Here is a 22,418-nt window from a genome sequence, read left to right on the forward strand (position 1 = left end):
GCATTCCTGGCAGCAAGTACAAAGAAGTGGATCAGGCCTTTTTTAAGCTGTTGAGATAGGGCCAGGAAGCATGGAGAGTAGGACAATGGAGGGACACACATGTATTTGTATCCATAACCGATGAGACCAGACGTTTGGTTTGCATGTTTGACTGGAATATGCCTTTTAAAGGAAATTATTGCAGTTTTACTGTAGTGCCAGCTGTCACCTGCTGGTTCTGGACCACTCCATCAAGGTTAGCAGGTGCTTTACTGTCTCAGAATTGGTATGCATTAAAGTGGTTCTAAAGATAACATTTTTTTACCTTTTTTAATTAATTTCCTGCATTAGCATAAAAAACATTCTACCACTTTGTGTGCCCCCCTTTCCCTCAATACACACAGTACTGGAGTCTCGTATCAGTACAGCGATGTGACCAACTGCATCTGTTCTCTCCCTTCTCCCCACCCCACATACAAGCTTTGCCCTTGGCTCCTGCTGCTGTCAGTCAAATCCTGTGAGAAGGGAATGGGAGGCAAGGTTAAGTAATGCTGTGCCTATCTATAGATGCACACAGTTCGGCTTTGGCTCAAGTCCACAGATGTGCCTCCATAGGAATGGCTTCCTGTGAGGAAGTGATGTGACCAACGGCATCTGTTCTCTCCCTTCTCCCCACCCCACATACAAGCTTTACCCTTGGCTCCTGCTGCTGTCAGTCAAATCTTGTGAGGAGGGAATGGGAGGCAGGGCTAAGTAATGCTGTGCCTATCTATAGATGCACACAGTTCGGCTTTGGAGCAAGTTCACAGGTGTGCCACCATAGGAGTGGCTTCCTGTGAGGGGGAAAAAACTGAGAATCGGAGCCTAGCGTTCCAGCAGGGGAACTTTGTATACCATATTTGTTTAAAGAAAAACAAAAAAAAACTTTACAGCCACTTTAAAAGGGTTGGAATATTGCCTTTTCTATCTAAGGTTTCCATGTCAGGTAAGTGTCCTAAAGACTTGACACATTTTGTGGTATCATTTGCAACTTTATTCCTTTAAACTCTTATTATTTATATTCATGATTCATTTGGCTCCATCTGTTGTACTGTTTTATGTGTATCACAGCTGAAAAGTAAACCAATCACACAGGAGCAATAATGTCTAGACACTGTCTTTGTGTCTGTTATGCCAGAATACAAATAATGCTTCGGCATCAGTGCAGACAGAGAACATGGGTTTGCTAATTGAATGTGGCTGGCCTTTGTTCATACAAAATAGAATTCCTCATTGTAAAGCATAATGTAGTAATTATGCTTAATAAAAATGTTTTCTAGATGGCAAACCTTTCTCACTCTTATCAAAAACTCTAAAGTTTTGGCTGTTTCCCAAACATTTTTCCAACTGCCAGGTATTTTTGTCCCAGGTACATCCACAGCACCCCTGTATGTTCACGCATACAAACACCTCTTCCTTGTCAGCGGAGCAGCTGCAAATTCAAAACGGCGACTGCCAATCTACAGCCCTGTACACATGGGCCGAGTATCGGCCAGTTCAATAGGAACCAGCCTACATTTGGCCTGTGTGCATACCTTTCCTGTCTCACAGAAGCCAGCCGTTTGGAAACCAGCATCCCGATCATTGCTGGCTGCCAACGCGGACCGTTGTGTTCTTGTCAGAACACAATAGCTCAATGGGGCGATTGCTGTACTAATATTGGATAGTTAGTACAGCAAGCTTCTTCTGAGTGCTTCAGTTTTTTCTTTCAGCCTGCTGGGTTGAACAAAAAGAAAACTGATAGTGTGTACCCAGCTTACCACTGATAATGGGTAAGTAGGTTAGCCCAGCAATACTTCAACATCACTTAATGTCTTCACAACAATACTACTGTTATATATTCAATCTATTATATGCATGTATAGTACTAGAATGATTAGAACTTACACCGCTTACAAACTCAAAGCCTTGGCGCTTGCTGACGAGAGAACGTGATGATCACCGGATCACCTTGCCATCTGGCTGATGTGCACTGTGACCTGTCCAGTCTACATAATAAAATACAAAAGTTTGATGCATAACGCTACAGTGAACAGTTTGTGATAGGAGGAGAGGTCTGTGACATTATTATTATTATTATTATTATACAGTATTTATAAAGCGCCAATAGTTCGCTCAGCGCTGTACATTACAAAGGGGGACAGAACATGTGACAGAACAATACCAATACAATGCAAAACATGAGGGGATCGAGGGCCCTGCTCTTTCGAGCTTACAATCTAGGAGGGAGGGGGTGGTGGCACAGGAGGAGATAGCTGTGGGGGATGGAGTGGTAGGAAGAGTGGAGGAGGTCGGCAAGTTAGCAGGGGGTGGGGTAGGATTCCCTGAAGAGAGACATGACTGAAACATAATGATTTCCTAAATGCATTCAAATCCGCACAGTGGTTTTAAGAGTTTGGGAGTGTGCTGCATGGTTTGGTGTAGATTCTCACATGTGCGGTGTGAATTGAAGCTCCATTGTTACAGCTAATTGACAAAGTAGTTGTTCAGCGGGTCAGGTATAGATCAGGATCAGATGAGGGTTTGCATCAGGATCAGGTGAGAAAACCGGCCTGAAATTGTGTTCACAAACTTGTGACATGTGCGACTCAGAAGTCGTTCTCCTAGAAATCAGTGAGCCTATAATCCGAACCTGAACCGGACCATACTACTGAGAAATCAGACGGGACTTTTTTTTTTTCTTCTCAATCCGCGCTGCCAGTGGATGGGACATATATGAACAGGTACCATGGGAAGCAATGTTATTTCACATGTCTTGCGGATTAGATGAGGTTCAAACCGGAAAACCTGAAAACGAAGCTCCTCCGCGGTGCGCTGTCACAGCTGACAGGGCTGCCATCTTCACTTGGCCTTCCTTCCAGGTTCATGGGCTCTGGCAGCTTGAATGGCCAAGCCACGATGATGTCACTCCCGCATATGCACAGGAGTCTCAGCCGCGGCACAGAGCTCTGAAGGAACGGCATGGGTGTGATGTTACTGGCTGCAGAGACACCAAATATCTCCCGAATGGTGCACGTTTAGGAACTATTCCATGTGCCTACAGGTCAGTTTTTATTATAAGCTTACCTGTAGGTACAATTGTCCAATGGGACTTCACTACGACTTTAAGTGTGAACTTCCTGGTATGTGAGTATGCCTAGGCACCCCTGTGCCTACAGCCTCGTGGCTGTATATCTGAAGTGTGAGATGTAAAGCACTGCTGCCTCTGACTGCTAGTCTCAGGTGAATTTGGGTGAGATTTGGGGATGCCATTACTGTGCTTTTTCACTGCTCTCCTAGAAGCACAGTCATTCCTCTACCAAGATGTCTGCCTTCATATGGAGACACAGCAGTACAAGACACATTGGGCACTTGGATTGGAGCTGTTTTGGTATAGAAATAGTAACCGCTGTTGGCTTCTCTGTGTTTACGTTTTACTCTGCCTGTGTAATATGCTGTGATGGTAGCTGTTCAGAGCCCAGTGCCTTGGGTAGGGGCAACAGCAAATGCTACCCTTGGTCTTGGCACCGACACTTGTAATGAATTGGCAGACTTTAGTTAACTAATATAGCATAGCTTTTCTCTAAAGCCAAGTACACATTATAAGAAAATTGGATGAACAATCGTCTGGTTCTCATCGATGTTTCACAGCAGGTCGAAACTGAGGATGGTATTAATCGTATGAAATTTCTTGTACGACAAAGGCTTTATTTTGTTTGTGTGATCGTGCACAGTCTTTTGTACATAAACAGTACACATTCAGTGAAAATTGCTGGTTCTGTTCACATACGAGAAAAATTTTGCAGTTTTCTCTTCAGAAATTTTAGTTTGGAAAGTCTTAGTCGGATATGGAAAGTTGTGTACGCACTTAACGAAGATCGAACGATTGTGCTTCATACAGAATTTATCCTACGATTTTTCTACGATGCAGATATCCAAAAAGATGGTGTCTATCGAGGAAAAAAAAGGCTTTGCTGAGTAAAGTTGGCTACATGAGGGGGAGAATAAAATAATGAAAAATCAATTCGCATTTGTCGCGGGTATGTGTAGCTATTGTCATCCTCATGATTCTACTAGTCTTATGGAGCCCACAGGAAAGACATATCGTTACCTTCCAGTGTATTCTCTAATATTTGTTACTGAAATGCAGGTGAGCTTTGGCAGCTATGCACTCCATCCAATTACCCGATGTCACTGGAGAAACGATTTTGCAGAAGCCCCATGACTTTTTATTTATTTATTTTTTCCATTTACAGATGACATTTACAGATAACCTATCACCAATGAGATATGACCTCTTCAGAACAGGACTGGGCTTGCCTGGGAAAAAGTATATAGTGTGTTTTAATACTGAACCTTGTACATTCTATCTATACCAGTCCCATATTGTTTACAGAAACTTCCCAAGGTTTAAGCTCATTGACATGAAGTCATTGACCTCCCTATCTTTGATATTATTTCTACCCTGTGGATTTCTAGCTTACCTTTTAACTTTCCTGGAGCTGAGCATATAATAGTGTGGGAAGATGCTTCCAAGCTCATCCTCTGTTACAGCCTGTTCCTGTTCCTGAACACATACATGTGAAAATTAGCGGACCGCACACCCACTATGACAGCCAATGTGCACATATCCACACATAGTGCATCAAATTGTTGTGGATTATACATAGTTGCAGTAAATAATGGGTAGACAGAACTTCATTAACATTCACTATATTTTCTTATCCTATATTCTTCCTCCTTCAAGTATCACTGTTCTTCTTTTGTTATCGAAGCCCAACTTGGGACAGAGAATAAGAGCTCTTTGAAAGGGGTATCTCAGGAGGGTAGAGCTGGGATCTTGGATGGAGTGACCTTGTAGCTGGAGTTCCTAAAAGAAAACCAGAGAGTTACTCAGAATACTAACTTCTATCCCAAACTGAAATGTCCCTTTCAGTTGGGCTTTTCCATTGGTGTTCCCTTTTTTTTTTTTTTTTTTTTTATTTTGTTTTAGGCCTAACATTTCAATCCTTTAAAGTCACCAGGATTCTTGCTGAACAACACTGCCTCTTGCACAATTGAAGGAGTAAGATGGGAGGAAATGGGCATAAAAACTGTGCACAGCTGGTTTTTTTCAATATATTCTTACCGGTCAGATCGCACTCATCCAGAATGATTTTTTTTTTTATATTGAATATTCAAAATAGCTATACTAGTCTAGTTATGTACGGCTACAAGAATGGTTGTTCTGTAACCTACTGTTATGATACTTATACCATTTATGTATTCATAGTCTGCTGTGCATTACAACACTTTGATTTTGAATGACTATTCAGCCTGACTGAATTTTTATGTACACAAATTGTGAATAATACATTTTCTTATTATAGAGAAGGACACATGCAGCATTTTTCCTGTATGATTGCATTGTTTTTTTTTGTTTGTTTTTTTTTCCCTCCATACTAGGTTTATGTGAACCTATATAGCTTTTCAGATGAATAGACAAGGGCCCAGAGCACCTTGAAACTTTTAAAGCCAGCCACTTTAAAAAAAAAAAAAATACCACACAAAATAGGGGGATGCTTTTTTTTTTAATTTTTTTTTTTATTAACTTTTTAGCCAAAATAAACGTACTCGTCAAGGGAATCCAATGATCCTTTGTAATCTGCTGCTCCGCCACCGCATGCCACCTCCCCTCTCACATCTTTATGTCATTGGGAACCGGATGTCTCTTCCTTGTCTCAGCAGCCAGGCCCCCCGGATGATGGTCCACTTCCACCCGCTGTGAGGAGAATGTCTCCTAGAATAATGTGAAATTTAGTAAAAGGTATTTTTGTTTTCTTTTGGTGTGGATCAAGGTTTAAGTTGAAAGTGAAAATTCTAGGTTCTAAAATAGCCTTGTCATTACAAGCTGTTACATAGAATATGGAGCGACAGAAATGCTACAAGGACCACACACCCAAAACCTTGATGTATAACCTTATTTTCATTGTCCGGTAACTAACTTTATACATTTTCAGATTTTTTTTTTTTTTTTTCCTTCGTCCCCTAGATATTTATATTGTAAATTACTGCAGCACACTGTGTGCCTTGCTGTTCCTTTGCAGCAAGCATGTCTGGCTTTGACATTGGTACTTTAGGTCACTAACTTTCTATTATTAGCTGTGTTATCCTATAATCAGTTCAGCACGATAACTTCTAAACGGTGTTGCAGTGCAGATATAATTAATTGTAATAGAAAAGGTTATGTTTTGTGGCATATGTGGCTCCTTGTTGGCACTAAAAAGCTGTCTTTCTGACATAGTTTTAAATAGTTTGTCGCCTCAAGTTTAAATTGTCTCTAAAGTTAAAACATTGCTTTACCTTTAAGGCATTCGCTGTGTTAAAGTAAAAAATGTTGCCACTTTCTCTAACCAACACCCCCCAACCCCCCCTGACACTTGACGCCTCACTCGATCAAGCATTTAGCCTGCATGCAGAATTAGAGATCTGATTCCTCCATTCACACTAAACTGCATGGATGGAAGCATCCTCCTGCTGGACTATTGTATTCTGGTGCTGAAACTGATACCGAAAATTCAGAATGCACGTGGGCGAAAACTGAAATCAAAATGTATGTGGGGGTGGGGAGGCTTTTTTGTATTTTTTTTTTTTTTTAACTTTAATGTGCATTTTTATTTATTTTTTTTAACTTATGATTTCATTGTTATCACATAGGGGATCAATAGTCCCGTGTGATAGCATTTGAATGACAGGTCCTTTTTGTAGTGGTGGGAGTGGGGGGGGGGGGGGGCGCAGTGTGTGCAAGTAGGGGGCGGGAGGGGATCAGTGTATACACTCAGGCTCCCTCACTGGCTTCCCCTAAGTCACTGACGGGTTTTAAATGTAATTTACCTGCTTTTTTTCCCCCCTTCACTATATCTCCAAGAATGAGCTGTCATTTTCTCCTTTGCTAAAGGAAACTAAGGGGCGGGGTCACTGGGTAATGTCATTGGGTGACCCCGCCCCTTAGTTTCCCTTTGCTGATGGGAGCATGCCAGCTTCTTCTCGGATGGCTCCCGCAGGTGCCTCGATCTGAGAGAGCCTCAGCTTTCGGGCACAGTGTTGAATCGAGCTTGAGCTCTGGTAAGTATAAGAGGGGGGAATACATGATGGTAAAAAACCTTCTACCTTTAGGACCACTTTATGAAATGTAACACACTTTGATAGACAAACGGGAGACTTCCTCTTGTCAAATTTCACAGTAGTTGTCCCGCATGCCCCATTGTACATTGATGCTTAAAAAATGTAGACTGCATCAAGTTATGTCAGTATGATGAGCTTCGCCATTGTTGCATGACCACCAATAGTGGTGTTAGGTTTTATTTTATTTTTTTCAGAACAGCCAGATACTTTAAACATGTTTTCTATTTTATTACTGATTGATATATAAGACCGCAAATATCAATTACCTGGTGAACGACTTGAGATAAAAATGAAGATTTAAAACATCCACTTACTCAATGTGTATGTGTAAGGCCTGGTTCACATCCCTGCAGCTCTGAGAGCCATGTTTTGTGTGGGCACAGTAGCCCAATCACTTGAATGGGCTGCCATGCTCCTGAAAACACCAGGAAAAGGTCCCTGCATAATTTTTAAAATCGCAGCCCAATGCCGCAGTGCGAAGTGCCGAAAGTTGCTGCTGCGATTTCCAATGTGTGTGGGTGCCATTAGGATTAATGGCACCCATACGCATCTCCTGCAGTTTTTTGTGTGGGTGGTTGTGGCTCGGGGAAAAGGTTCAGTCCCAAAGAGGCATTCACCTGCACAGGTGCGAACCTAGCCTACAGCCGCAACATCGTTTTTAACTTTTATGATACGTTTATAACCCATTATTTTTAATGGTTATAGGAGAATGAGAAAAGATGAAACGGTAAACAAACTGGTTTTCTATTTGACTTTTCAGATCATCTTTTCATGATTCTGTTATGGTCATATTTACCTTACTGGCTTATTGTACTTCATTGTCTATTTTTATACTTTAGTTGCTATCCATCCTAATGTCCCAATTTCTCCTAAACAGTGATGGCAACACTGGGCTATTTATACTCTGCCGGCTTGTCATTTGAGGGTGTAACAAGGTACATTCAGGCGTTGGGCTATTGGATACTGTGGAAACAAAGGCATGCCCTGCATGTAAACAGCTTTTCCAGTAGATGGTTCTAATGTGACAGCTTTTACATGTGTAATGTGTGAATTCTGCATTCATGTTTACCACCCATCACAGAAATGTCTCTGCTTTATTGTAGATGGCATTTCAGTTAAAAGGTTACAGGCCAGATTTTTATGTTTGCTTCTAGATATTGCCTTTTATTTCTGGCCTATAATTGTTGCTGATTAAATTCACATCGTAATAATGTAAAACAAAAAGCCTCGCCAGGGTGAAGGTAGAAAATCGCATTCTTTATATATGTTGCCTATGCTTTGAGCTAAAGTCATGCGGCTGAACTATAGTTCATATATTGAACCTGTTCATTGCATAATTTACACTCCCCCATTAAACACAAATGTTGATTTTGTGTTTGAAGAGGTCTTTCTTGTTTCATTGTTAGGTTTTTAGCAGAAAACTAGTGAAAGACACGGAGGCTGCTATTGCTTTGTGCAGTGGTACTCAATGACTGACCTGGAACAATTATGCAGATGAAAGTTTGGATTGCACTCTCAATTTATTTCCTGCAAGATTTTTGATAGTCAGTGACTATAGCATTAAAGTTAGTGGATAACGACTCCAAGGCAGCTAGCACATTGTTCTAAGGAGAGAAGCATTTCTATTGGCAAGGCAAAAAAAAACAAACATCTGGGCAGAACTACCTTCATGTACTGAGTGATTTAATGGTCAAATGGTGTATATTATTGCATTTTGTATATGCAAATTCTTACAAAAACTTTGCTCTTTTCTGGTCTGTTAAATATACATTTAAAGCATTTGTTATGTCTGTGCAGTAAGTGAAAAGATATTTGTTGGTTCTTCAGTAGTCATTCCCCCTTAGGCTCCATGCACACAGGGAGTTTTGATGACGCTGGTAACATTAGCTGTGTAAAGTCACGATAAAAACATGAGTTTTTCAGCATTTTTGCATTGGTGTTTTGCCACAGTTTTCCACGTAACAAAAAAACATTTTTATGATAAAACGCCGTTTTTTGCCGCGTTAGAGTGCTTTTACAGCTGAAAAAACTCACCTAAAAAAACCCACTAGTTCTGGGTTTTTTTTTCCAGCTAAAAAACGCCCCTGCCAAAAAACGATTACTGTCTGTGTAAATGGACACACATGATAACGTGCTGGGGAGTTTACTGGCTGTAGAAAAAAATGGCAAAAACAGCAGCTGTAAAAACGTCCAGTGTGCATGAGGACTTAAAAGTTCCTGTGCACTCTGCAGTATTTTAAAGGCGGAGTTCCTTTTATATAGAGAGATTTATATATATATATATATATATATATATATATATATATATATATATATAATTTTTTTTTTTTTTTTTTTTAAGGAGTCTGTAAAACTGCTGCTGATCACAGGTGCAGTGTCGGGCTCCTACGGACTCTCAGTACAGCAATCTGTCCATACCTCCCATATGGGCAGACAGTTACTCAAGTCAAGGAAGATCAATGAAGTACAAGAGTGCTCGTAGTACCCCTGCAGTTTGAGAACTATAAGCTGTCCACTGCAGTGGGTACTTGTACTTCATTCATTAACAAACTTTGTGAATGAATGATGTGGCTGTGTAGGCGCAGCTCCGCATGGCTGTGCTGCTTTTAAATTGTGACCAGCGGGCGTGAGGAGAAAATCTTCCACCCGATTTCATAATGGGGTATGGGAGTGGGGGGTACGAGCAGGTGCTTTAGTTACATGTTAGACCCGGAATATTGCTGTAACCGGTTACCAAAAGCAAACTTAACCTTTTAGCCTAGGTTCACACTACGAAATGCATGTGACTCGCATAGGAATCTCAGCACATTCCTGTGCAATTCACAAGCAATTCTGTGTGGTGCAATTTTAAAAACCCAATAATTTTGAATAGGTTCCGATTGCACCGCACCAAAGTGCAGTCACCTTTTTTGGAGCTGCACAGTAACTGCATTGCATGGTCATTTTGTACCATGCGATCTGGTTCAGGCAAATTGTATTTTGATTGCAATGCGCTTGGGTGTTAACTACAGATTGACACCCACAGCGAATTGCAAACACAGTGCGATTTCAGTGCTTCCCACATCACATGGGGGGGGCAGCTAATGTCAGTACAAGATGTTCCTTTGTGTTTGTATCTGTTTGTGCTAGGGACCCCCAGTAGGAGTCTTTTGTTGTTAGGTTTACATACACTTTAATCACTTGAGTCCCAGGTGCCATATTAAACCAGTGCAGGGAACAGCAGCTGTTTGGCCGAGCACCATTATAAAGCGGTGCTTAGACTCGGCAGCTCCTGCAGGCTTCTCATCCGCTCTAGCATGAGGAATAATCTGCATCCAGAGCAATGAGCTTGTCCCTGTACGGATCTAAACACTGGCATGTGAATGACTTTCCGTACAGCCACTGCATCTCGGCATGTCATTGATTTTGATAGGCTGGCAGCACAAGGCTGCACAAAACACTCGTCGTTCCTCTGCCACATAAACCCAATCCTCCACAAGGAGGGACCCCTCACATAAACATAAGACACCTAAATCTATGAGAATGAGGCCTAAGGGTACATAATGTAATTCCATAGGTGCCAGAATAATGGAATTCGCGTTTATATTAGATACCTGACCACTGACTCTCACAGCAACTATATAAAATGATGTATATTTTTCCTTTTAGTTTCAGAAAGAGCTTTTCTTTATATTTTTAATGCATTTTATTTTGAATTGCCAAAAGTATTAATTTTTTTCCTTCAAAACCTACAAGAAATCTGCATCCATAAATGGTGCCAGTTTTGGATACAAGGTAGACTCACAAGGTCTGTAGAATGTTCTCATAGCAGAGCATGTTTTGAAAAATTCCAAAACAAGGAAATAATCATATTTGATTAAGTCTTAAAAACATCAATTCATTTTTTGTTTTGAAATAAAAATAAGAGAACTGAAACTAAAGAAAAAGCTCAGAATATTTCGCCTGGAGTTTTTCCACAGGGACTGCACATGACAAGGCCCCAGGGAGAAGACTTTGCATGTACATAAAATAAAGTTGTTTTCCTGCAGGCAACCTTGTGATTTCTACAGTTCCGGCAGGATCAGCTTGGTAAATGAGATTTCTTTAGAAACTGGTTATTATTCTGTCTGAATGAAATAAATATTTTTTATAGCTGCAGTTTTCAAGTTTAGTAGGAGATGTTTTCTGTGGGTATTTTTAGCAAAAGCTTGTGTTTTAGCAGTGACTGGGAGACTTGGCTAGTCTCCCTAACATCTCAATTTTGTATTAATAGAGGAGTTCTAATGATTAGGTTTGATGGACCTTCTGTGTTCATGAAGTAGCAGGGCAGCTGCTCGGCAAGGGATACAGGAGCCAATGTGGGAATCACTGTGCTAGTGGTGCCTACTACAATGATTTCCATCTTCGATGGGGATCGGCCAGGTATAGCACATACATATTTATATTCATGGGCCTGTATGAGATTAGCAGCGTGGGATCAACAGTGTATGGCCCTACCTGTACAGTTATGCTCCTCAAGTCGATTGCACCTTTTGGAGAATTGCTGGCCAAGCAGCACCTGCATCCACTCAAACACCAACATTGTATGAATATTTTCACATCTGTCTTTAATACATCTTATTTTACACTTATCAGCCATAACTTTGATCACTCAAAGGTTACGTGAATAACATTGATTATCTCAATACCATGGCAGCTTAAAGTTGGTGGGATATATCATACAGCATGTCCCTGAAGTTGATGTGTTGAAAGCATAAAAATTGGGCATCGTGTGTGTGTGTGTGTATCTTTTTAGGCACAAACTGATCAGGGTGCCCAGTCAAGCATCTGTGAAAAAATAAGTCAAATCCAAGGAGGCCCCCACCTTGCAACTTACAAGACTTAGGCTTCTTTCAAGCTGATGGTCTGATTGGGTCCGCCTGTCTGTTTTTCAGGCAGATCTGATCAGACTCTCCATTCTCCTCTATGGAGCTGCGGACGTACAAATGGAAGGGAATCTATTCCCCTCCATCTGACTGGATTGGAGGTCAGTTGGGTGTAAACGGACAGCTGGTTCGTTTACATCCAACTGCCTATAGAGATGAGCGGGCTGTGTCCGTGTCCCCTCTGTCATCTGGCGCGCTCAGTGGGGGGATCCGTGGACAGATTCCCCACTGAGCAAGCTGATTAAAATGTATTCTGCCGTGTGAAAGGGGCCTTAAAGGGTCTGCTACTGATGGCTTGGTGCTAGACACCACAGCATTCCTTCAGAGGTCTAGGGGAGTCCATGCCTCGATATGGGGTTAGGGCAGTTTTGGTGACAAAAGGGGGACCTACTCAGTATTAGGTGGGTAGTCATAAAGCTATGGCTGATTGGTGTATGACACCACTACAGCACCTTGTAGCATACTGAACATGAGGCTGCCTTGTTCTTGTGTTGATAACACTGCCAAAAGCTTGTTTTATTGACCTTTGCATTCAAATCAATAAGCCATACCCAATCTCTTAAATATTATTTGCCTGGCACCTATTTGTACACATTCTCATTCCAGCTTTTCCCTTCTGACAGTCTGTGCTAGCCTGTGTATAAATATGATGGATGCTGTGTAGCTGGGAGGAGATGGCAGCTCCGAGTGTTACTGTTGCTGATGGCCTGTAGATTGTGAAATATTTTCCTGCTGTGAAGAGGTCTTCTATGGGGCGGAACACCATACCTCATAGCTTTGTACCTGTAATCTGTAACTGCAGGACATAAGCAAGAATAGACAAGTCCACAATACATGTACTGTAGATCTGTTTTAAAGAGTTCTGTAATTGCCTTTATTTAAATTATTCCGTATTTCCAGGCCGCTCAGTGAGTACATGGATGTATGCTTGTTTATATACAATGCCGCTTCTATTTATCAGCTTAGAGTGAAAGATTGACCTTAACACCATCTAAAACATAGCTGGCAATTTTAATGCTGTCGTTAGATGCGATTTGCAAGAAGTAGAACACATTAGCGCACTGCACTTGACTTTCCAGTTGTTACCTCTCAATTGTTGATTCGCATACAAGTGCCAACAAGCAGTGAACGGTGGTCAAGGAAATGGTCCAGCTTAATGAATATCATCTCTTGCTCATTGCATTCAGTAGGAGAGTTAAATCCGCAATAGAATTGTTTTGCCTCTGTAATCGTTTGAGGAAAATGGATATTATAAAATATACTGCCTTTTACAAGTGTTTGAGTTGTTGGGTATATAATATTCACACATTGTGTACAAATGGAATTGGTTTGCATGCATTTAATCAAGCAAAACCAGCTAGTAGGTTCCACAAGCATGAAGTGTTAGGAGGTTTTATAAAAATTGTAATGGCTTTAGAAAGCCATGGGGAGATTTACTAAGACTCACACAAATCTGGTACAGTATTACATGGTAACCAATCAACTTCAGCTTGTTCATTTAAGCTTTGACAATAAAACTGGAAGGTGATTGGTTTCTATACAAAGCTGCACTAGATTCTGTGTGCGCTAGTTTTAGTAAATCTCCCCCCCCCCCCATGTGTTACCAGCAGTAAGAAGCAGGGTTTTGCATGTGCATTAATACATGTTCACACACGTTAATGCACGTTCCTGAGTATGACATTAATGCATTCTGTTAGCCAGAATTCTGTCCATTAGAATACGTTAACGCGGGAATACGCCTTACATTAATGTGTGTTTAAAGGAGCTTTTGAGAGTGCTTTTATTGTCAAAAGCTTCTTTCCTGAATGCACAAGTGATTTTTTTTTTTTTTTTTTTTTTTTTTTTTTTTTCTGCCTGTAAACCCCCTGCCACGAAACTCCTGAAAACACCTATAGTGTGCATGGACACATAGGCTAACATGGAGGGGAGTTTGAGGGGGGGGGGTTCCCTATGCCTGTTAACACCTGTGAAGCCGATTTTTATAGCTGCAGTGTGTGTGAGGCCTTAAAGTGGAACTTCACTCTCTCAATCGACATCTCGCTCCATGAGGAAAGTACTGCCAATAACCGGCAATTGTCAGAGGTTGGATCGGCACCGATCATCAGGGCACTGATTATTAGTGCCCAGCTCTGGCACCCACCAGTGCCCAGTTGTGCTGCCTATCCGTGCCCATCATTGTTGCATATCAGTGCCGCCTCCTCAACACACATCAGTGAAGCAGAAAAATTACCTTTTTGCAAAATGTTATAATAGAAATTTTTTTTTTTTTTTTTTTTTTAAAGCGCAAAAAATAACCCAGCGGCGATTAAATATCACCAAAGGAAAGCTCCTATTTGTGTGAAAAAAATTATAAAAATTTCATATGGGTACAGTGCTGCATGACCGCGCAATTGTCATTCAAAGTGCAACAGTGCTGAAAGCTGAAAATTGGCCTGGGCAGGAAGGGGGTATAAGTGCCCTGTAGACAAATGGTTAATATGCTTAGCTGTATGATAAGTGCAAATACCAGTGTATGTGAGGTTTTGTTTGAGAGGAGATCTGCCCAAGGATGCCTAGCATTACACTGGTCAGTGTTTCATGAGGCCTTATTCATGCAGCGTGTAGTGAAGCTTTCATCCATGGAGGACGTCCCCATTCCCATGATTAAGCTCTGAGGGGTGGAGCGAAATGTGTTGGGGGTGTGGCCTAGTCTGAGCCTGGGTTGAGGTGGCCATTCACACTTTCACATGGGATTGCGGTTTGAGGTGCGGCTCACAGATCACTTCTGACATGCTGCAGCTTGGAGCTTGGCCGAGCTCCTTATCCAGCCAACACTCACTAGGAGTCTAGACTTTCGCTCTCACCTGAGCGACACCCATTTCTTTTTTTGGGTTACTTCCATGGAGGACCGTTTTTGCCTGAAGGGGTGTGCACAGGTGTTCCTTGCATCCCTGTGCAGGTAGTCCCATTAATGTCAACTTGGATGCAAGGGTGCTGACACCAGTGTGACATCCGCATGAGATAATGAATCCAGACAATGGAGGCTCTCAACTAATTGTCCTCTGCCATCTTGGACTCTCCTTTAAAAGGATCCTTTGAACTGTTGTGATTTTTGGAATGTGCAATTAGCTTGAAAAGGTCATTGCTAGGCTGAAAAAGTGTGTAGCAATCTGCAGGCAGGATATGTCCCCTGAGTGATCTTGGGGCCAGTTTACACCACACCAGCACAAGAATCGTAAAGGAATGCGCTCTTTGTTCTGTGTCATTCACATGCGGTTCTGTGTAGGGAGATTTAAGCCCATTCATTTTGAATGAGAAAAAATCACACCAAAAGTAATGCATGCACTACTTTTTAAAACGCACTGCAATGGGATTGCATGGTACAAAAGTACCATGTGATCTGGTGTGGGCAAACACACTGCATTTTGGAACCTGTGTTTGGGGTGTAGTTAACATTGTATGAACACCCACTGCAGTTAGCAAATGCATTGCGTTTTGCATGCAGCATGAATCGCACACAAACGCACAGCGGGTTCCTGTGTGATTCATGTGTCGGTGTGATGTGAACCAGCCCTAAAGGGCTGCGTTTTCCTCCACTTAGAAAAAATAACCACTTAAGACATACAGAAAATAATGGTTTTCTATGTGCCTCATTCACACTTCAAAACACACCAATGCATATAAATGCAACTCACAATAAAATGCCTGCAAAAGCACATTGCAACACATATATCAGTCTATTTTTATGGTGTGAAAGCACCTCTAGCACAAAATGCTAATTTTTTACTAAATGGTACTTCCGTATTTCTTTGCTAGTGTCATTATGTTTGAGATATATTGAACTCTGTTGAGTTGTTGAATAACCCTTTAACTCAGTATGCACGTTATACCGTAGTGCTAGAATTTGAATTTCAGAGATATGGATGTTGTAGAAGTGGTTTAGCTTTGTGACAGGCAGGGAAACTGATTTTTTTAACATTCTCACCCAGTTGCAGCTGAAACATACTGAAGTTAATAGGATGTGTTAGCAGTCTTTATGATTTTTGATTAATGCACAAAAGTGTGTGCGTTCTTTTTTAATCCTACAAAACCTGTTGATTTGACAATTTTATGCAACCCCTGGCAAAAAGTATGGAATCGCCACTCTTGGAAAATTTTCATTCAATTATTTAATTAGTTAGAAAAAAAACAATCACAGACATGTCTCAAAACTATTTTCATTTAGCATTGCGACCTTCTGGCTTTAAGAAACACTAAAAAAAAACAAAAAAAAAAAACTGTTTTTGCAGATAAAGCAGAGGAAAAAAATATGGAATCAATCAATTCTGAGGAAAACATTATGGAATCACCATGTACTTTGCAGTTCAAAAACAAAAAATCTGCATCAGATTCCATGTGCTAATTAGTTTGCAGTTAAAAAAAGATTGCTTGCACACCTTGGTGAGCTGTTGCACACCAAGCTGATTGACATGAATCATGGCTCCAACACAAGAGATATCATTTGAAACAAAGGAGAGGATTCTAAAACGTCTTCAAGAAGGTAAATCCTCATGGAATGTTGGAAAAGATGTTGGTTGTTCCCAGTCAGGTGTGTCTAAAATCTGGACCAAGTACAAATTAAATTGCAAGGTTGTAAAAGTGAAGCGTACTGGTAGACCAAGGAAGACTTCTAAGTGTCAAGATAAAAATCTTAAAGCCATTTGCCTTGAAAACAGAAAATGCACAACAAAACAAATGGGCAGAAACTGGAGTCAATGTCTGTGACCGAACTGTAAGACATCACTTAAAGGAAATGGGATTTGCATGCAGAAAAGCCAAAGGAAAACCATCAATAACACCTAAACAGAAAAAAACAAGGTTACAGTGGGCAATCATGGACTGTGAATGACTGGATATTGGAAGATCACTATGCGGTCTCTCTGTGCTTTGACCAAAGTGCAGCTAACCCACGGGTTGTGTGGGTTAGCTGCACTTTCGGATAGACTTCTATGATGTCGTGCGTTTTTGGTGAGTCATGCAGGAGTTTTGGTGCGTTATCTGAAATGCACCAAAACTGCAGGACCTCATAGAAGTCTGTGGGAAAGTGCAGCTAACCTGCGTGGAAACCGAGGGTAAGCTGTGCTTTAGCAAAAACACAGTGGAGCAGTGTAAAGCCTCCCTTTATACTGATATAACAAATGTTTCACAATGTTTGTACTTTTGGAATGTGTCTGCCAGGAATGTTGCAATTTGTGCGGTATGTAATTGCATATATGTTGAGTGCATAGAATGGAAGTGCATTAGTGCGCCAAGCAGCAGGTGGCACAGTACTCCTATAAACTATGATCTTGGTGACCTAATAGATAATTTGTTGCAATTTATGGCACTTGCAAATGCTTTAATAAGTGTAATTGTTCTTGCTTTTCTTCTTTAATTTTATTTTTTTGTTCTTTTATATTTTACAGGCAGTTCAACCTCCGAATGAAGAGGGATACATCTCTATTCTCTCCTGACTTCAAGCTAGAAATGGAGGGAGAAATTGTAGATTATGATACTTCTCATATATACAGTGGACAACTCTTTGGTAAGTTGTGTGTAATGTCTGCTGCTTTTTGAAGCCCTTGCATGCAGGCCATCTGAGCCTGTTCAGCTTAACTGAAGCCGTAATTTCCTCCACTCACACAGCAAGCGTATAGCCTGTCATTTACATGAATGTCTGTGCACTGCTGTACTCACGTATGCAGCGCTTCTATTGTACACACACTTACAACGTAGAAGCACTTGCAAAATAAGTTTTTACTATTTTTGCAGGTGCTTTTATGCTGTACTCATGTTTACAATAGTACCAATATATACACGAGTACAGCACTGCATGGACAGTTCATAAATATGATAGACAAAACTCAACTTGGGCTGCCTGAGCGGAGGAAATATGGCTTCAGTTGCGATAAATGGGCTCAAGTGGCCTGTGAGCTAGAGCCCTAAGCCACACATAGTTTCACAATTTTGTATTAGCAGTGTGGTGGTAGAATACCTGACTGAGTTTCTTTTGTTTATTTAAAGTATCTTTTGTATTCTGGATTCCTACCAAAGTTAGGAAATGTAGTTGATAGCTTAAAACAACATATTAAGTGGGTAATCCGATTTTAGAGCAGAGTTTCTTAACCAGGGTTCAATGGCCATCTACCGGTCAGTCACAGGCTGCTGACTGGTAGATTACATCCTCTCTGCTGACTCATATACAGCTACACAGGCAAGCGGCTGTGCTTATGTAGCTATGCAGTGCTCTGCGCCGGCCCCTGCTCCCCTCCTGTCCATCCCGGGTGCTTGTATGTGACATCATCTGGGATGGACAGGATAGGAGGGAGGGGCTGACGGGGAGCAGTGTGGCAGAAGAGGACTCAACACATCCGCTTCCCTGTTTAGATCTACAAATGAAGAAGACCGCTGCCCTGCCATTTGCCCTGATCCTATTTGCTGTGCTCTGATCCCATGTAAGGTGTCCTAATCGCATATGCTCTGTTCCCATGTAAGGTGCCCTGCTGTGTGCTCCATAATGTGCCCTGTTGCCCCTCATCTAATGTGCCATCCTGGCCCCCTGTGCTATGCCCTGCTGCCCTCCTGTTTCTTAAGTTTGACCCAGAATTGAGCATCTGTGCAGAAGAAAGTAAGCGCAAGTTTTGCAATGAACAGGTACTTGTTAATATTGATTCTATTATTTAATGCTATTTCTAAAACAAATTTTATCAATAGCTCTCTGATCACACCTGTGAGCCGTAGATCCGAACATTTTCAGGGGTTTCCCAAGATCTCAAACTTTTTGCCAGGGGCTCCTCCAAGGTAAAAAAGATTGAGAAACTAGTTGAGGTACCAAACACACAACACATACCACTTTGATCTCAATGGGGAAAAATATGCTGGATATCTATACTGATATGAACTGGGTAATGTGTTAGGAATGTAAGGATGCCCCATCGTTTGATGGAAATGAAAATGATCAACTTACAGAGGACTGACTTCCAAGACACCCTGCAAATCAAAGAGAAAAAATGATGCAGCAGGCTAGTCCATTTTGTTGACATTTCATTGCAGCAACTTAGAATGGTACTCAGTAGTTTTGTATGGTCCCCACGTGCTTGTATGCATGCCTGACAACGCTGGGGCATGCTCCTAATGAGATGACAGATTGTGTCCTGGGTATGCCCAAAACATGATATTCCAGAGGTGTTCTATTGGATTTAGGTCAGGTGAGCGTGGAGGCCATTCAGTGGTTTCAATTCCTTCATCCTTCAGGAACTGCCTGCATACTCTCCCCATATGTGGCTAGGCATTGATATGCACCAGGAGGAACCCAGGAATCACTATGCCAGCGTAGGGTCTTACAATGGGTCCAAGGATTTCATTCCGATACCTAATGGCAGTCTAGGTGCCATTGTCTAACCTGTAGAGGTCTGTGCGTCCCTCCATGGATATGCCTCCCCAGACCATCACTGACTCGCCACTAAAACGGTCATGCTGAACGATGTTGCAGACAGCATAACGTTTTCCACGGCTTCTCCAGACCCTTTCACATCTGTCACATGTGCTCAGGGTGAACCTGCTCTCATCTGTGAAAAGCACAGGGTGCCAGTGGTTGACCTGCCAATTGTATTCAATGGCAAATGCCAATTGAGCTGTATGGTGCTGGGCAGTGAGCACAGGTTCCACTAGAGGATGTTGGGCCCTCAGGCCACCCTCATGAAGTCTGTTTCTGGTTGTTTGGTTAGATATATTCACATCAGTGGCCTGCTGGAGGTAATTTTGTAGGGCTCTGGGAGTGCTCATCCTGTTCCTCCTTGAACAAAGGAGCAGATACCAGTCCTGCTGATGGGTTAAGGACCTTCTACGGCCCTATCCAACTCTCCTAGAGTAACTCCCTGTTTCCTGGAATCTCCTCCATGCTCTTGAAACTGTGCTGGAAGACACAGCAAACCTTCTGGCAATGGCATGTATTGATGTGCCATCCTGGAGGAATTGGACTGCCTGTGCAACTGCTGCAGGGTCCAGGTATTGCCTCATGCTACCAGTAGGGACACTGACCCTAGCCAAATGCAAAACTAGTGAAAAACAGTCAGAAAAGATGAGTAGGGAAAAAATGTCGGTGGCCTCCATCTGTAAAACCATTCCTGTTGTGGGGGTCTCACAGCTGATTCCCCTACTCCTTCCACCTCCACACTGTGCTCCATATGATATGCTCAGCATATGCGCAATATAGACCTATATACTATAGGAGGTCATCAAAGCTCAATCTTCACCACACTGGAGAACAAATCCTAATTGAAGATTTAAATTAGAGCATTTAGATGAAGCACGACTTACCACCCACCAACCTATTTGCTGGACAGTTTTATGATGTGACTGTCTGTTCAAGACTATAGTGCATAGTAGGTCAGGTACATTGTAGACACCTCTGGTTCTGGTTCATCTGAGGAGAATGGTGGTCAGACAAGTCTTTCAAACATATCTAATCACGATTTACCCAAATAAGCAGTTAGTGGTATGGTCTTTAGATAGTTCAGAGTTTACATAATCTCCTGGTCAGCAGATCTGAAGACTATCATATTTCCCTTAGAAGCCTTAGGATTGACATACACCTTTATTATTTCATTTGTTCAGCCTGAGGAAGTAGTTTCTACACATACCTGCAGCAGCAAATCAAGCCTTCCTGTCAAGGCCAAATCTTAAGCTGTTCTGGTATAATTTCAGCTCCTGCTGGTGGTTCTGATGCATGTCCATCCATTTCTGCCTGCTATACATTCTTATTGTCATATCAGGTTGCCCGTCATTGTAATGGGCCAGTGGGAATGTGAGGAGTGGGCTTAATGGAAAATGCTGAAGTATTGGAGCGTTGCCCATTAATCAGCCCTGCCTTTGACTGTGGCAGGAAGTTTTGGCAGACTGCTGCAGGTATGTGTAGGTACCTTTTCATTATTGCACTTTGTACTTGCAGGCGTCGCGCCCCCTTCCCCCGAGAAAGTTGTAAACTTGCCAGGACACATCCTTTTTTGCTGTGTGTGTGTGTTTATTTCTTTTTTTTTTTTTTGTAAGATGAAATTAATTTGTTTTGGTTTTAACAGGGGAACAAGGAACTACGAGTCATGGATCTGTATTGAACGGGAGGTTTGAAGGCTTTATTAAGACTCCTCAAGGCACCTTTTATGTGGAACCAGCAGAAAGATATTTTAAGGACAGAACCGTTCCATTTCATTCCGTTATGTATCACGAGGACGATGTCAGTAAGTAGTCTTTGTGTATATCTGACATATGAGGCCTTTCAGTGGCATTTCATATTTGTACTTCACTGCATGGATTCTAACTTTTTACAAGGTATATTCATGTGTACTTTCAGATTTCAGAGCCTCCCCATCCTTTTAGCACTATGACGTATATCTACAAAGAAAATACTTGGTTGGCTGCCATTCATGCTAACAATTTCAGTGGCCTGGGGTACTAGTACGAATATGAGCAGTGGCCTCATAATTTAAAGGATGTTGGCTTTTTTTTTTTTTTTGCAAGAAACTGGGCAATAGGAAAGAAAAATATGTGACATTTGAACAGATTGCTTAAAAACTATTGTGAAATGTTAACTTTGTCCAATTTATTTTTCACTCTGCCAGTATGTAACTGTTTGTATATGAGTGCTGCCCAGGAATCAGATTGCTTTGGGAACTGCAAATTCACATAGTGGCTATTTGCTTGTAGCCTGTTTAAAAAGTTCTGAGTGTCATTTTAAACTGTGTAGTATGTATTGCAAATTTAATGTTGTAACCTGTAGTAATGAAGCTGTACTATTTTTCAATATTAGCTGTTCATTTAACCCAAATCAGCAAGCCTGTCGAGCATGTGATTATTTACTGTATTGTTTGTGGTGGGTAGGATTGGTGCTTTTGTCCAAACCTTGGCTGGCCCTTGTGGAACTCTTTTGCTGGCTTTTTTTTTTTGGGGGGGGGGGGGGGGGGGGGGGTTAGGGATGAATTTAGAGACAACTTGGTTACACTGCCACCTACAGGACAAATTAGATACTGGCAGTAAAATGTTAGCTGGAGAGATACTGTATAACCCCTCCTACTCTTCAGGTTTTATTTCTAGTGTCCTAAGAGGATAAACATCTTTTATCTGTTGAGGAAAGTTGAACCATTTTTTTTTTCTGGGCAGTTTTCAATTATCCAGATACAATTTTCTTCAATTAAGTCTTTGTCATTGCGCTGCCGAACTCAACTCTCTATGCAGTCATCCGTTTTGCTAATTCTTGACACTGCCTTGTACCTGTACCTGAGTCCTATGAACCGAAGCTTGCACAGCCTGCCTGTAATATGACTTTAGGGCACGGGGCTCTGATTGTGACACTCCCCTGAC

General features: G+C 41.6%; 1 protein-coding gene across 1 annotated transcript in view; it reads left to right on the forward strand.

Moving 5' to 3' along the window:
• Window positions 1-22,418, forward strand: part of ADAM10 (ADAM metallopeptidase domain 10) — a 233,465-nt gene that overhangs the window by 129,174 nt on the left and 81,873 nt on the right. Inside the window, exons 3-4 of the mRNA XM_089667687.1 lie at window positions 17,489-17,607; window positions 21,140-21,298. Coding sequence (XP_089523813.1) covers window positions 17,489-17,607; window positions 21,140-21,298 — 278 coding nt within the window. The remainder of the gene's footprint in view (window positions 1-17,488; window positions 17,608-21,139; window positions 21,299-22,418) is intronic.

Source organism: Staurois parvus, unplaced genomic scaffold (assembly GCF_062004578.1).
Source record: "Staurois parvus isolate SC_StPar_1 unplaced genomic scaffold, SC_StPar_1.0 ptg000054l, whole genome shotgun sequence".
Classification (NCBI taxonomy): domain Eukaryota; kingdom Metazoa; phylum Chordata; class Amphibia; order Anura; family Ranidae; genus Staurois; species Staurois parvus.